The sequence below is a fragment of the Rattus norvegicus genome, chromosome 13, assembly GCF_021556685.1.
Source record: "Rattus norvegicus strain SHRSP/BbbUtx chromosome 13, alternate assembly SHRSP_T2T, whole genome shotgun sequence".
NCBI classification, from domain to species: Eukaryota; Metazoa; Chordata; class Mammalia; order Rodentia; family Muridae; genus Rattus; species Rattus norvegicus.
This window is the reverse complement of record NC_141546.1, coordinates 46,120,494-46,135,328: the sequence shown is the minus strand read 5'-3', so window position 1 is coordinate 46,135,328 and position 14,835 is coordinate 46,120,494. Positions and strand designations below refer to the sequence as shown.

General features: G+C 51.9%; 1 protein-coding gene across 3 annotated transcripts in view; it reads left to right on the top strand.

The window, feature by feature from the left end:
* Positions 1–7,115, top strand: part of Cdk18 (cyclin-dependent kinase 18) — a 33,547-nt gene extending 26,432 nt beyond the window's left edge. For 2 of the 3 annotated variants that reach the window (XM_087580119.1, XM_087580118.1), the window contains exons 5-16: positions 440–496; positions 1,230–1,344; positions 1,504–1,598; positions 1,816–1,878; positions 2,468–2,591; positions 2,745–2,865; positions 3,376–3,473; positions 3,630–3,735; positions 3,841–3,883; positions 4,322–4,412; positions 5,185–5,262; positions 5,812–7,115. In XM_087580119.1, the coding sequence (XP_087436245.1) occupies positions 440–496; positions 1,230–1,344; positions 1,504–1,598; positions 1,816–1,878; positions 2,468–2,591; positions 2,745–2,865; positions 3,376–3,473; positions 3,630–3,735; positions 3,841–3,883; positions 4,322–4,412; positions 5,185–5,262; positions 5,812–5,846 (1,026 nt within the window). In that variant the 3' untranslated portion in view covers positions 5,847–7,115. The remainder of the gene's footprint in view (positions 1–439; positions 497–1,229; positions 1,345–1,503; positions 1,599–1,815; positions 1,879–2,467; positions 2,592–2,744; positions 2,866–3,375; positions 3,474–3,629; positions 3,736–3,840; positions 3,884–4,321; positions 4,413–5,184; positions 5,263–5,811) is intronic. The other variant, NM_001100506.1, reaches the window with a different exon arrangement.
* Positions 7,116–14,835: the final 7,720 nt, after the last annotated feature.

Sequence of the window (14,835 nt, the reverse complement as noted above, 5' to 3'; positions counted from 1 at the left end):
TGTTAGGAGCTTCTAGGAAGCCTCTCTGGTGAGTGGGTTTCACATCTTTTTGTGACTCATCCTGACCAGAGCTGGATGAACTGATGGCTGGGGAACTGGGCTCTGAGGTGGACTCCCACATAGTAGAGAATGACGGGCCCTCTCCCGAGGAGCTGGTAACCCGAGCTGGCAATGGGCAGGCCCGGCATCTCAGTGTACCTATCTCTGACTCACGGAAGAAGGAGTCCCTATTTCCAGAGGGCCTCCAGCTTTCACAGGGATGAAGGGAGAGGAGAGAAAGAAGGTTTTGAAGCTGTCCTTCTTTGAACTATTAGCCTTGGTTCTTCTCTATAGGATGGGGGCATCTCTCTTCCTTCTCTCCTGGGAACTGGGAGGGAACATTGACTAGGAAGGTCTGCTGGGGCTTTGAATCTCACAGTCTCCCGGGTCTGCTTCCCAGTCAGATATCGGCTTCGGGAAACTGGAAACATACGTGAAACTGGACAAACTGGGGGAGGTAAGAGACCGACGTTGCCCTCTCTGGGCAGCAGGTAGGATGGTTTTGACTCTGTTCTGCCCCTCGTGGCTCCTGACCCATGGAGTCACATTATCCTGGGGAAGCAGCCTGGCCTAGCCTCCATGGATGTTGTTATATGCCCTATGCCCTGCTCTTGAGGACAGAGGTCTCTGCACAGAATCTAGTCTTTCTTCCCCCCTTCAAGTAGCTATGGTTTGGATTTGAATCTTGTTTCTTTCACTTGCTAGTTCCATGACCTTAGCATGTCCCACGGCCTCTCTTCATGCCTCAGTTTCGTTCTCTGTCAAAGGATGAAAGAACCTACTTTACTGTTGGGGGGACTGAGGGGTACCAGGGGACACACAAGGACACTGTTATTAAGCTGCTTTGGCATCACTGTGTCAGGCATGTGGCCTGGAATGGGTATAGGTTTATGAGGGGGAAGAATAATCTGTCTCTCGAGAGCCACATTGCCACAAGCTGAGAGCAAGGCTGAGTTACACTAACAGAGAGGTGGCAGGGTGGGAACAGAGCAACAAATGGGCATTCCGTTCCAGCTGGGACCTCGATAGGGATGCTTTAAGAAAAAGCAGGCTTTGGAGCAAACAGATTTGAATAGAGGGAGTAGGGCACCCAGCTTGAATCCCAGCCCAGGCAGAAATGTAAAGGGTGGGGCCGGGAGGAGACCGTAAGCAGGATGATCTGGGGGCTGACCAGGGATCCCCTGTCCCAGGGCACCTATGCCACCGTCTTCAAGGGACGCAGCAAGTTGACAGAGAACCTCGTGGCCCTGAAGGAGATCCGGTTGGAACATGAGGAAGGGGCACCCTGCACTGCTATTCGAGAGGGTACAATATCCGGGTCTACACCCTGGGCCTCTGGGACGAAGGGCTCAGCAGCCTGCACCTGGTGGGAACCTGGGTGGAGGGCCATTACTGGCCCCAGCAAGGGATCGTGGGAGGTATTGATGGGCCTGGGGACCCAAGGTGGTGGTCCTGTCTCCCCAGTGTCTCTGCTGAAGGACCTGAAACATGCCAATATTGTGACCCTGCATGACCTCATTCACACAGATCGGTCCCTCACCCTGGTGTTTGAGTACCTGGTGAGCTGGACTGAGGCTGGTGGCCTCTTCCCCTGTGGGTGGGTGAAGTGGGGTGGAGAAGAGAGGGAGTGAGGGAATGGGAGGGATGGGGCAAGGGAAGGACCCAAGCCTTTGTTTGCTAGTTAAGTTCTCATTGGGGAAGTGGACCAAGGGTCCAGAGCCAGGACTTCGTGCCAGCCAGGCAGAGGACAGGACTGAACCTGTCTGTGTGTTCCAGGACAGTGACCTGAAACAGTACCTAGACCACTGCGGGAACCTCATGAACATGCACAACGTCAAGGTGAGGTCCTGCAGAGAGAGACTTTAGCATGGCAGCCATCTGCCATGAAGCCCAGTTTGGGATGCTCCCCTTGCCAACGTCTGCTGAGGTCACTTTGACCTTCAAATGCAGGGAGGAGGGAAGGGTCAGTCTAGATGCCATTCTGAGCGCCACAGCCAAGAACAGCCTTACTTGTGTCTAGCTATAGATACAGATCCCTCTGTGACTCTGAATACCAAGCATGAGATTACTTGCCACAGTGAAGAGAGGCTTCTGAGAAGCTGGGAGGGTGGACGGCCACTTCCGGTGACTCAGAACCAAGACATCCCCACCTAGGGGTCCCTCCCTCACTCTGCTCTCCTGCTTCACAGCTAGGAACTGCTCCAGCCTCCCCGCACTCACGGCCTCCTCTCCATACCTGAGCTCTGCCCCATATGTGATTCTCTGGTATCTACAGGTCCTGGGTGACCTACAGGGTGGGCAACAGAACCAGGGAGCCTCCCTAGAGACTTGTCCTGGTCCCCGTTCCTGTCCAGCCCGAGACAGAAGCGTAGAGGCTCCCACATGGGACCTGATCCCACACGTTTCTCATTTCTCCTCTCTTCGTCAGATTTTTATGTTCCAGCTGCTCCGGGGTCTGGCCTATTGCCACCGCCGCAAGATCCTACACCGGGACCTGAAGCCCCAGAACCTGCTCATCAATGAGAGGGGGGAACTGAAACTGGCTGACTTTGGTGAGGCTGATGCCAGGGTCAGGGTAAGGGTTGGCAGGTGGGTCTGACTCCTCGGGTGCACAGCCTCCTCAGGTGTAGGGATTCTGGGGGGTGACTGAGTATGTGACCCTTCAGGACCCTTTAGCAGAGGTTTAGTGACAAGTCTCTTCCTAGGCCTGGCCCGGGCCAAATCAGTGCCTACAAAGACCTACTCCAATGAGGTGGTGACCCTCTGGTACAGGCCCCCAGACGTGCTGCTGGGATCCACGGAGTACTCCACCCCCATCGACATGTGGTGAGTGAGATGCAGACAGGAGTCTAAGGAGAAGGCAGAAGTCTTCATCCTTAGGCTTCACTCCTTCCTGCCGTACCACTGTTAGCACATCAAGTCTCCAATATATCAGGTTCTCCAAGCTTATAGGGCCTCTAACGCTATACTTCTGAGACGCTACCCAGGGGGTGGAGGTGGGAATTACCAGAGGGTAGACGGACGAATCTTCCCCTGGAACGTCTTGGAAGGGACATACTATTTTATTGTTAAAACGTATGATTTGGTGTGAAATGAAAACCAACTCAACTTTAAAGCCAGCACAGGTGTCTGGCCGAGCCCAGGGCTCCTTAGAAACTGAGAGTATTGAATCTCCCTGACTAGCAGAGATAAGGGGACTCCGGCCTCACAAAAGAGGGTCCGTAGTGGGAGTCTGGTTGGTTTTACAAGCCCAGATGTGACCACTGGATCCCTCACACAGCAGCCTTAGGAGGCGTGCCTGTGCTTTCCGCCTCACTGTTGCCCTTGCTTCCGCAGGGGCGTGGGCTGCATCCTCTATGAGATGGCCACCGGCAAGCCCCTCTTCCCAGGCTCCACTGTCAAGGAGGAGTTGCACCTCATCTTCCGTCTCCTGGGTTAGTTTCTTTCGGTACTCTCCACTTTGCCGCCAGGGGGCGCCAGAACCTTGTCCATCCAGGAGCACCGAGGCTTTGGCTACTCTTTGCTGTCTTATGTTGCCCTATTGGCCTCAGCCCTTCACTTATACTTCTTACCCGGCCCCCTGTCTCTAGGGACACCTACAGAAGAGTCGTGGCCAGGTGTGACATCCATCTCCGAGTTTCGAGCCTACAACTTCCCCCGGTACCTACCGCAACCGCTGCTCAGCCACGCTCCCAGGTAGTCCCTTCCCAGGCCCCTTGCTCCCCACTGTGATTTCCCTCCCAGAGGTTCGGGTCCCCAGCTGCCCCTGGCTGTGCCTGTGCCAGCGCCTCCTCCTTGCAGGTTGGATACTGAAGGCATCAACCTCCTGACCAGCCTCCTCCTGGTGAGTTTCCTCCCATCCTACCCAGGCATCGACAACTAAAGAAAGCCAGGCTGGTAGTTCAGACACTACCTGTGACTCTAAAGCACTAGTTCTGTGCTTGGGACCCAAGGCCTGGTTGGGCATTTCCAGGGGACAGAAGGCTTAGTTTTCTCAACTTTGTGACAGATACCAGCACAGGACAAAGGGCTGTTAATGTGCCATCTGCTAATAGAGCTGACACTCAGGGATGGTGGCCATGCCCTTTTGTGAATCCCATGACATAGTCACTCTCCCAGGAAGCTCTGGTGTCTAAACCCTGGTATCCTAAGGCCTGAGACTGCCTGGTTTGGATCAGATGGGAGCTTCTCCCACCTCAGCCATCTAACGTAGCACAGGAGTTCCATTTTCTAGAAGGTTCTCCAGCAGGGCCCAAGAGCCTACCTACCCTGTGCCTTTCAGTATGAATCCAAGAGTCGCATGTCAGCAGAGGCGGCCCTAAGTCACCCCTACTTCCAGTCTCTCGGGGAACGAGTACACCAGCTCGATGACAGTAAGTGTCCAAAGGATCTGGGCCAGCCAGAAGCAGAAGGGGGCAGCCAGTATGGGTGGGAGCTACAACAGAGACTGGGGCCTTGGGTCCAGCTGAGTTGTGTTGTAAAAGGATAAAGAGAGGGGGAATTATGTTCTATGGGGATCTGGGACAAAGGGGGTGCCTCAGTGGGTCCATGCTGAGGTATCCCACGTCCCCGCGAGGGGCCAGCCACACAACGGTATAGTATAGAGTTTATTCAGGGCATGGGGAGGGGAGTTAAGAGGGTTCTAGGGCAGAGAGAATAGAGAAGAGTAGAGGAGAGGACTAGAGTAGAGGCCGGCCATGAGCATGTGGAGAGAAACGGGGAGGGGAATGGGGAGAGAAGGGACAAAGGGGCAAGAGAGAACAAGAACAAGAGAGTGAGGAGGAGGCAAGCAGCCCCTTCTTTTCTTTTTTTTCTTTTTTCCGGAGCTGGGGCCTTGCGCTTCCTAGGCAAGCTCTCTACCACTGAGCTAAATCCCCAACCCCTGCAAGCAGCCCCTTTTATAGTGTCAGGCGTACCTGGCTGTTGCCAGGTAACTGTGGGGGTGGAGCTTAGACAGAATGCTAACATTGTGGGCACATGGTTTCCCCTTCACAGCTCTCATTTGGAGCACAGGGGGTGGATTCCACCTGAGATGGTAGATCCTCCTGGGCGAGGCTTGACCGGAGGCTGCCTCAGCTCTGTGGGGAGGGCAGGTGTGGAAGAGTGGTTCCACCCAGGTCTCCCCCACCCTCTTCTCTTGCCCAGCTGCCTCCATCTTCTCCCTGAAGGAGATCCAGCTCCAAAAGGACCCAGGCTATCGTGGCCTTGCCTTCCAGCACCCAGGTAGGGCCACCTGTCCCCAACCCTCAGAACCTTTGCTAGAAACAGCCAAGTAGGCCACCTTTCCCCCAGAAGAGTCTCTTCTTTGAGAAGAAGATGGGTCCACAGTCTGCCCTTGGGATGGGAAGTCAACACCCCCTCCCCACATAGACTTATGGGAGGTTCCTCCCTCACCCAGTCCTACCCAGACGAAACTGGAACACTGCCTTTCATAGTAGTCTCAGCCAGGGGACGCCCGGCCCCTGGTGTGCTCTCTGTGAAGACCTTGAGCTCCTGGCCAGTGCAGTCTTTGTCCCTAGCACGGTGGTTCCAATGCATTGTCTCATGCAGTCTTTAAGACACCCTGTGGGATTGGCACAACACGTCCTCCACCACAGTGAACCTGAGGCCCCTAGAGGGGAAGTCACGATTCCGAGAAGCTCACAGCAACAGAGACGAGACCTGAACTCAAGTGTACGTCCTGGCTTACTAGATCAGAGCTCTTGAAGGACAGGTGTCCCTTTAATCCCCTTCCCACCCCTCTGTTGTCTCCTGGTCCCCTCCAATCTCCAGGGCGAGGGAAGAGCCGGCGACAGAGCATCTTCTGAGCTACCCACCCGGCTGCACGTTGAGGGACGAGAGGCCACTCGGAACATGAATTCAGGAAGTGTGGGGCCTGTGTGGCCATCAGAGGGCTGAACAATGAATGCCTGTGGCCAGTCTGGAGGACCACTCAGCAGCCCTGTTGGTAGCATTTGCTTCCTTCCCTTGCTTGCCACACAGCTCTGCGGTGGCCTCTGCCTGGACACCAATCCCTTGTCACCCACTGTGGGATGGGGCATGAGCTGCTTCCCTGGGAGGAAGTGAGGGTCAAGGAGGGACCCGGGACCCTTTCCCAGTGGACGTGCAGGAGAAGGTGGGGGCCCTGGCCCTGCTGGCTCATCAGCTTGACAAACCCCCTTCTTATTGCTTGGACCCTTACTTCATCTTCTTCCCCCCATGAGGAGGAGGAATATGGCACCTTACCTGGGACCCTGGAATCGCACCCATGTGTGTGCTGACCCCACCCAAAGGCAGATGTCCCCGAAGCATCAGAAAATGTAGTGCCTCCCCTTGTCTCCACCCCCACCATGCTGTTGTCCCCTCCTTGCCAGAAGCCCTGTGCCCTCTGGCTTGCACCAAGGCTAAAAAGCACAAGCTTGCTTCCCGTGTCCAACTGCATCCGGAAGTGTCCCGTGCTCCTAGATGTACTCCTGCCACCTCAGCCAGCCCCGTGCCCATCCCCCAGTCTGGAAAGGGTTGCCTTAAACTGGCAGGTGGTCGAGTGCGCTGTGTCCTTGGAACTCTGACCTATGTCCCTCTTCCCTAAGCCATTCCCGTGGGTGTTATCATCCCTGAGGGCTGATAAGTCAACCCTGTCTCAGGGTCCTGAGGCTGGCACCCAGATAGGCAAGGTCACCTTGACACTGGTACCAGAGTAACCTTGGCTCTTTAGGGCTGGTGCAGCCTCTCCCCCATGCTCCACCTCCTTCCCAGCCCTGTCCACCTGACCCTGGCACCGACCTCCACAGAGAGGGTGGGGAGGGCGTCGGCACCACAGCCTAAGCTGGAGAGAAGTGAGGTTGCAGCAGGTTTGATCCTGACAGCCTCATCCTACATCCCCAGGGAAGGCACCCTTCCTCTGTACTCCCCTCCTGTTCTAGGGTCTCCCCAACATTTGGCTGAACTTGAAGGGCAAAGGTCAAAGGGAGGTCAAGCTCCATGCCCATCCTAACCCCTTGGAGCCTGGGTTCTCCCTAACCCCCTTTCCCACTGACTGTGAATGTCGTGACTCAGAGCAAAGACAGAGAATATATTTAATTCATGTTGTACAAAAAGAAGTGAGCAGTCTCATTCAGAAAAGGCCAGTGATAGGACAATGTCAGAGACAGAGGACTGACAACTCGAGGTGTCTGGGTTTGCTGAGACATACATACAAACGGTTAACGAGAGTCTGGTCTCTGCACATCTCTCTGCCTGCCCTGGGGTGGGGCTGGGAGGACTCTGGTAACCGCCATGCTACCTATGAGGTCATATCAACTCTGGTAAAGGCTACCAAGGGTCATGGGTAAGACAGAAACTGCCTGGACATTGGTGTTCTGTCCTGCCCTTGGTCTAGGGTGTGCCTGTGGTGACCAATGAGGATAGCCCTGAGGGAATCCTGAAGAGGGGTGTGGGCTCCGGACTCCATGGATCACTCTGCCAAAACCACGTGGCTCCTTGGCTTCTTGGGATGGGAAGGGCACAGAGATACAGAGAGTGCTAGGCCAGGTTTAATGGTGTATACCTTTAATCTCAGCACTAAGGAAGCAGAGACCGGTGGGGAGAGACATGCCCCCTCCCCGTCTGCCTGTCTCTGTGTCTGTCTGTCTGTCTGTCTGTCTGTCTGTCTGTGTATGTTTCTGTCTATCTTCTATCTGTCTCTCTCTCTCTCTGAGGTAGAGGGAGCAGGGGCCGGGATAACTTGTAAGTTGGTATTGAAGTGGCCATGGCCAGAGCAGTAGTGAGCGCAGAACTAGTCCTAGTTCACCTCCTGCTGCTCTCAGAACACCTCCCTCATATCTGGCTGCACCTCCAGTCACACAGCTCGAGAATCGAGTATCAAGAATCCAGCCATTTGCCAACGCACAGCTCAAAGCTGTTCTGAGACCATACAGAATGCCAAGCCCTAAGGCATGCCTCCTGGCCTTACCTGTTCTGTGGTGCTCTTGCTTCCTCGACAAAAGCCCTGGGAGTTGGAGTGGGGCAGGGCTTGGTCCTTGGCCTCACACCACTTCCCCACACTAGTCCTCTTCAAAGCGTCAGAGTGTGGAACCTCTTAAGCAACAACTAGTGATTCCTATAAGGGAAAGGAAACACGCAGGCTGGGATCCAGTGAGATGACTCCATGCAACCTGGACACTAAGTGCCTCCCCTTTGCCCTCTGCCCTCTGCCCCCTGCCCCCTGCCCCCTACCCTGTGCCCACCCGTAATGTCTGGATCCATCTCATCAAATCTCCACTACAACCTCTTCCTCATATATAAACACTTGAGACCCCGGGGCTTGAAGGGTCTGGCCTCAGGTCACATAACAAATTAGAATCTCAAGTTTGTTAAGACCTGGGGACATGGCTCTGTGGCACAGGCCTTGCCTGCTGTGTACAAAGTCCCAGAGTACTGTGAGCCCCCAAGTTCCCTCCTCAGCACCAGTAAAAAACAAATCAACAGCAACAAACCTTCCCAGCATTCCAGAGCCCTGGATTTGTGTGCGGCCCAGCCTTCCTAGTCTTCAGGGAGGAGAGGGTAGAGGAAAGGGAACATGTAAACAGTGAGGCTGGGGAAGCCGGAAACAAGAGAAGGAGAAGCAGAGTTTGCAGCTTCCTGGAGCAGCACTGTGAAGGCCCACGATTATCATACCGCAGGCCTACTGTGTGCAGATGCAGCTGCGTCTTCCAGAACCTTCCTGTGCCACTGTCCCTGTGCTTTGGCTCTGGTTGTGGGGAGACGGGGAGGTGCCTGCGTCAGGGAACTTTCAACCAAGAATGCTGCTGACCTGTGGGGTAGGGAGGGCAGGGGTTTAGACCTGAAGGACAGGCTAACTGCAGGCTTACATGGACCCAGGAGACAGGAAGGCTCTGGAGAGGAGAACTGGATAAAGGAGGCAGGGCTGCGCTCTGAGCTGCCAGGGCTGATGGGCTGCAGGAGCCACTGCTAGTGCCCTAGGGACCAAGCTGAGCTACAGCCCAGCCCTGGGCCTTGGAGCCCTGGTTCCTGGTACACAGAAGTCATTTCCTGATAAGTGTACCACTCTCCTAAACAGAAGCCTTTCTGCTGGAGTCCATGGTGAGTCATTGTCCCTTCTGGCATGACATTTTCTGTCCTTGATGTTAGGTCAGGAGTGCCCAGGGCCCCATCTGACCTTCCCTCTCCTGTGCCCACTTATAGCTACTGACCAGAAGGCCCTGACTGTTGATTTCTGCAGAGCAGGGCCCACGCTCCCACGGATAGACCTAGGGTTGGGTGGCTCTGCCTGTCCCACTCTTCCAGATACCATAGGCCTCTCCTACAGAATCCATCCCCAGGTCCTGTCAACCTTCTAAGCCAGAAGCTCCTTGGTCCTGATGACTCCTCACAGACTCAGACACCCTTCTTCATGTCTCCAAACCACAGCCCTGAAGTATGGAGCTGGGGGTCAGAGCTGATGCCTGGAAAACCCCTTTCTTCCTCCCTCAAAGCAGTTTGGCTGCTTATGGTCCATTTTTCTTCACCCTTGTTTGGACACTTGCTTCCAATTTAGAACTCCAGAACCTGCTCTGTACAGAGCAAATCATCAGCATAGACATAGGTCACCTGCTGGGCACCAACCAGAACAGCTCAGGTACAAGACACTCCTCCTTGCTTCTGATAGCTCAGACCTGAGGGTCCAGGTGGCCTTTGTCAGGCACCATGTGCCAGGCAGTGTGCTTGCCTCTCTATATGAGTTTTGCCCAGCTGGGCACAGGGGCCAGAAGTTCAATGAAATGAGCTACAGCTACACCCGGGAAGGGCAGGGGTGGTCATGCTGGTGTGGCCAGAGGTCTCTGATAGCGTCAGGGGAAGTAGGAAGGGTAGATAATGGAGGAACTGGGTGGACAGCCAGGGGTAGAATATTCTCGCAGAAGTCTTGAAGAGCATGTGCTTGAAACCGAGCAGGACACACAGAGGCTGGAGCAGAACAACTCCGACAGTGCCAGAAGGCCACTGTCCTCTGCTCCAAGTGGCCCTACCTTCACCCATCTCTCCCTCCCCTTCCCAGGCCTACCACCCCTCACCAATTTAAAAGGGCCCCATTTCCTGCTCTACCTATTATGACAATGTCTGGTGACATTGCTGGTGCTCAGTAGCTGGCTGTAGACGAGTGTATCGACTTTCCTCAGACAGACAGGCCAGGGCACACCGGTACAGTGACGAGATGTGACACCACTTGTCACATCCCTCCATATTAGATGCCTGCTTTGGCCTTCTTCCTCCGCCACTCTGGGGCACTAGGTCCTGAGTGACTGAGTAGCTCTCGGATAACCAGTCTTAGACTCGTTTCCTGTCGCTGTGATAAAATATCCTGACAAAAGTAACTCAGGGGAGACACAGCTTTGACTCACAGCGATGTAGTCCCTCACACAGAAAAACCAAGATGGTGGGAGGTCGGAGTGACTGCTGGTCACCTCACATCCATAAGCAGGGAGCAGAGCTTGATGAATGCCTGCACCCCTCCCAGTTCCTCTTTCTTGTACCACTTTGAGGATGGTTCCCCTCCTCAGTTAACCTATCATCAGTCACTCTCAGGCATGCCAGAGGCTAAGTAGTCCATCACAGGTGTCCCTGGAGGTTTGTCTCCCAGGTTATGCCAGGCTGACAACACTAACGACCGAGATCCTGCCCTTTGTCAAACTGACACTCAAACACATCACTTATGCCATAACCCTTCCGTAATCTCAAGATCATTTTATTTTTTTTAAAGATTTATTTACTTATTATATATGTCACTGTCTTCAGACACACCAGAAGAGGGCATCTGATCCCATTACAGATGGTTGTGAGCCACCATGTGGTTTCTGGGAATTGAACTCAGGACCTCTGGAAGAGCAGTCCATGTTCTTAACCACCGAGCCATCTCTCCAGTCCTCAAGATCATTTTATAATACAACCGCTCCCTCACCACTTAATCCAACTTCAAAAGCCTCCTAGTCTTTAATAACTTTAACATTTTTTTAATGTATGAGTGCTCTATCTGCATGTACACTTACATGCCAGAAGAGGGCATCAGACTTCTTTCTAGATAGTCATGGGCCACCTTGTGGTTGCTGGGAATTGAACTCAGGACCTCTGGAAGAGCAGACAGTGCTCCTAACCGGTGAGTCATCTCACTAGCCCCCAATTTTAACACCTTTAAGAAGTCCAAACTTCATGTTTCAATCAGACCCAAAGCAACCTCTTATATGTGAGTTCCTATGAAATAAAAGTTAAATGCCAGGGACCAGCCTCAGCTTCAAGAGGGGTTCTAAGAAAAGGGGTGGGTGTCTGTGAGCGGCAAAACAAATCATGGGTCCAAGCTGGTTGTCTATGTCCTGCTCAAGGCAGCTTTCCAGATGGCTTTCTCTCTGTTCTGCTTTCTCTCTGGAGATCTCCAGACAGCTCTCCCTCTCTGTTTTCTGCTTCAGACAGTTCTCCAAGCAGTTCTCTCTTGCTATTCTAAAAAATTTTCTGGATAGCTCATCTCTTGCAGATCATAACCCCAGTCCTTTATTTTGCATTTCAATCCAGTCATTTACTCCAGGTCCCCTTTTTGACCCAGCCCTTGGATTTGGAGAAGACGGGAAGCACATTTTTTTTTTTAAACATTGCAAAAGAATTCAAAGATCTGCCTGCCTCTGTTAAGCACAGACAATAAACTAGCTGAGTGGGACCCTGCCCTGAAATTACCATTTCTACCATGCCTGGGCCTAGCCTTGCTCTGTCCCAGGCCAACTCTGAACTCAGGAATCTATCTGCCTTTGTAAGCATAAAAACTTAGCTGAGTAGGATCTCCCGTGATCATCATTCCCTAAATCTCTTTTTCTCCTCCCTTAGTACCTTTATAACGAGCTGGTTCATAGTGCAGCTGCCTCTGTTCCTTTAGATTTGTGAAGCCCCCTCATATAATTCATACTGCATCTTTTATTTTTGCATAGTTGAGAAATTACATATTTTAAACACTCATGATTTTAGAGTTCTTTTCCACAACCTAAGGACTGTCCTGAAGGTCCCAGTGTTTACCATTTTGCTGAAACATTACCCACACTCTGTCTGTGATTATCATGGAGTCATTGTTAGCAGGGAAGACATTCCTTAAAGCAGGAATGTAGATTATCTACATTATCATACAAGCAAGCCTTTCATGCCCACAGCAGTCACTGACACTTGTGGAGGTTCATGCCCTACTCCAGGGCTGGAAACCATGTCATTCCACCCCCACCAAGGCTATGCCAGACCCATACTTCTAACACACGATGGCACCGAGTTAACATTCCTATCCCCAAAGAGAAGAACCAGGAATGATCAGAACAAAGAAAGACCCAGACAACAAATTCTCAGTTGCATAGGTCTGTGTCTAGGACTTGAGGTTCCTAATGAAGTCAACTGGGCCGCTAAGGGGCTAGCCCTCCATCCCTCCATATCTGATGCCTGTAGCACAGACTTCTCTCTTGAGTCAGCCCTGCTCTGCATGCAGGTTTCCTCAGTGGACAGCCCACATTTCTGGCATCTCCAGTATTCTGTGATCTCCATAGCAACTTAGGCGTCACCTTCACTATCTCACACAGTTGACGAGCAGGGACTAGGACTCTGCCACATGTCTCCTGGCCCCAGCCGCTCTCTGTAAAAGTGGAGCGAGATTCCATGGCTTCCCTGATCTTGTACCTTCTGTATTCGAGGGGGCACAGTAAAGAAACTGCAGACACGACTACTCCATGATATGGTTAAGGTTTTTACTGTCGATAAAAGAAGGAAAATGTCCAAAGGCATTCTGGAGAGTTCAGAGCAGAGAAAGACAGACTTAACAGAGCCAGCAGACTCAACATGGCCAAGAGATAGAGAAGAGCAGAGAGAGAGAGCAAGAGAGCAAGAGAGAGAGAGAGAGAGAGAGAGAGAGAGAGAGAGAGAGAGAGAGAGAGAGAGAGAATATAGTAAGAATAGTCTGACTATAAGGGTGAGTAACTATGAGCTGAGGGAGTGTAGGGCAGGGGCGGAGGTGAGAAGGGTCGGGATGCTAGTCTAAACTTTGAAATATGTTAACTGGTGGGCTGGAGAGATGGCTCAGTGGTTAAGAGCCCCAAATGCTCTTCCAGAGGCCCTGAGTTCAATTCCCAGCAACCACATGGTGGCTCACAACCATCTGTAAAGAGATCTGATGCCCTCTTCTGGTGTATCTGAAGACAGCTACAGTGTACTGATATATAATAAATGAATAAATCTTAAAAAAAAAAAAAGAAATATGTTAACTGGTACTTGGGAGACTGAGGAAGCCTGGAGCCAGCATGGGCTTTGAGATGCTGCTAATAGCACCTTGGGGAGCCAGCCATAGGTCCCTTCCACCAGAAGTAGGGGAAATGATTCCTGTGGCAGATGGGAACAGGTCTCACAAGTTCCGGAGGAATTCTGGCTTTTATCTAAATGCCAGAGATGCTACAGTCCAGCTTGAGCTCATCTCTGGATATCCACACTGCCTTTTGGAGTTTGGGGAACTGCCCTCCGGACACCTTCCTTATTCTGCCCATGCAGTACAGAGAAGGGTGTTCTTCAGGGGTGCTGAAGCAGTTATAGCAGCTGTCTCAGTACCAGCCTGAGAACTGTCCTGCCTTGAGTTTCTCTGCCAAACAATCTGGTCCATTTTTAAATTCAATTTCACCCAAGTTCCTGGGAAACAGGTAAATTGAAACCAGATTCTGGGCCAAATATAACACCATCCTCAGCCCAGCTCAGACAGTCTTTGTCTCATGAGCCAGACCTCAACTGCCAGGGTTTTTGTTGCCTTTCTGGTCTTCGAAGCTCCCACAAGAATCACCCATACGCTCTGCTTCCTCTGTGCAAGGTCTTTATTAGTGCGAACTTTCAGATGGTTCCACATTCCCCCCACAAACAATTCCAGAGGCTTGAGAACCACAGGCTGGCCCATCACAGCCTGGTCTCATCTCTCTGGGTCAATTTTCTGTCTTAGTTTCTATTTCTGTGGCAGTGATAAGATACACACAAGTGGGGCTGGAGAGATGGCTCAGTGGTTAAGAGCACTGACTGCTCTTCCAGAGGTCCTGAGTTCAATTCTCAGCAACCACATGGTGACTCACAACCATCCATAATGGGATCCGATGTCCCCTTCAGGTATGTCTGAAGACAGCAACAGTGTACTTACATACATGGAATAAATAAAATAAATCTTTTAAAAAAAGATACACACAAGTGCACACCCCACACATCTTTCTCACACAATTATTAATAATAACAGCAACAATAGCAATAAATTATTATTATTCTTCTTATTATTAGAAGTACCATGACAAAGGAAAATCAATGAAGAAAGGATTTAATTCAGATCACAGTTCAATATACAATTCACAATAGTAGTAGTAGTAATCAATTAATCCTCGTTTAAAGTACCCAGACAAAGGAAAATCAGCAAAGAGAAGATTATATTTCAGCTCACAGATCTGGGACCAGTCTGACAGAGCAGAAGCCTGAAGCAGGTGGTCACATCCCATCCCCAGTCACAAAGCTGGTGAGGGATGTTTATGCTTGGCTTGTTTCCTCTTTTATACAGTCCAGGACCCATGCTCACTCTTAGGCTGGGTCTCCACACCTCAAGTCATCTAATGTGCCTAGAGGCTTGTCCCCCAGGTGACTGTAGAGCGGTGGCTCTCTGCCTTCCCAATGCTGCCACCCTTTAATGCAGTTCCTCATGTTGTGGTGACCCCCAACCATAAAGTTATTTTTGTTGCTACTTTGTAACTCTAATATTGCTAATATTATGAGGCATAACTTTGGTTTCAGACCAGGGTCAAGGAACTGAGG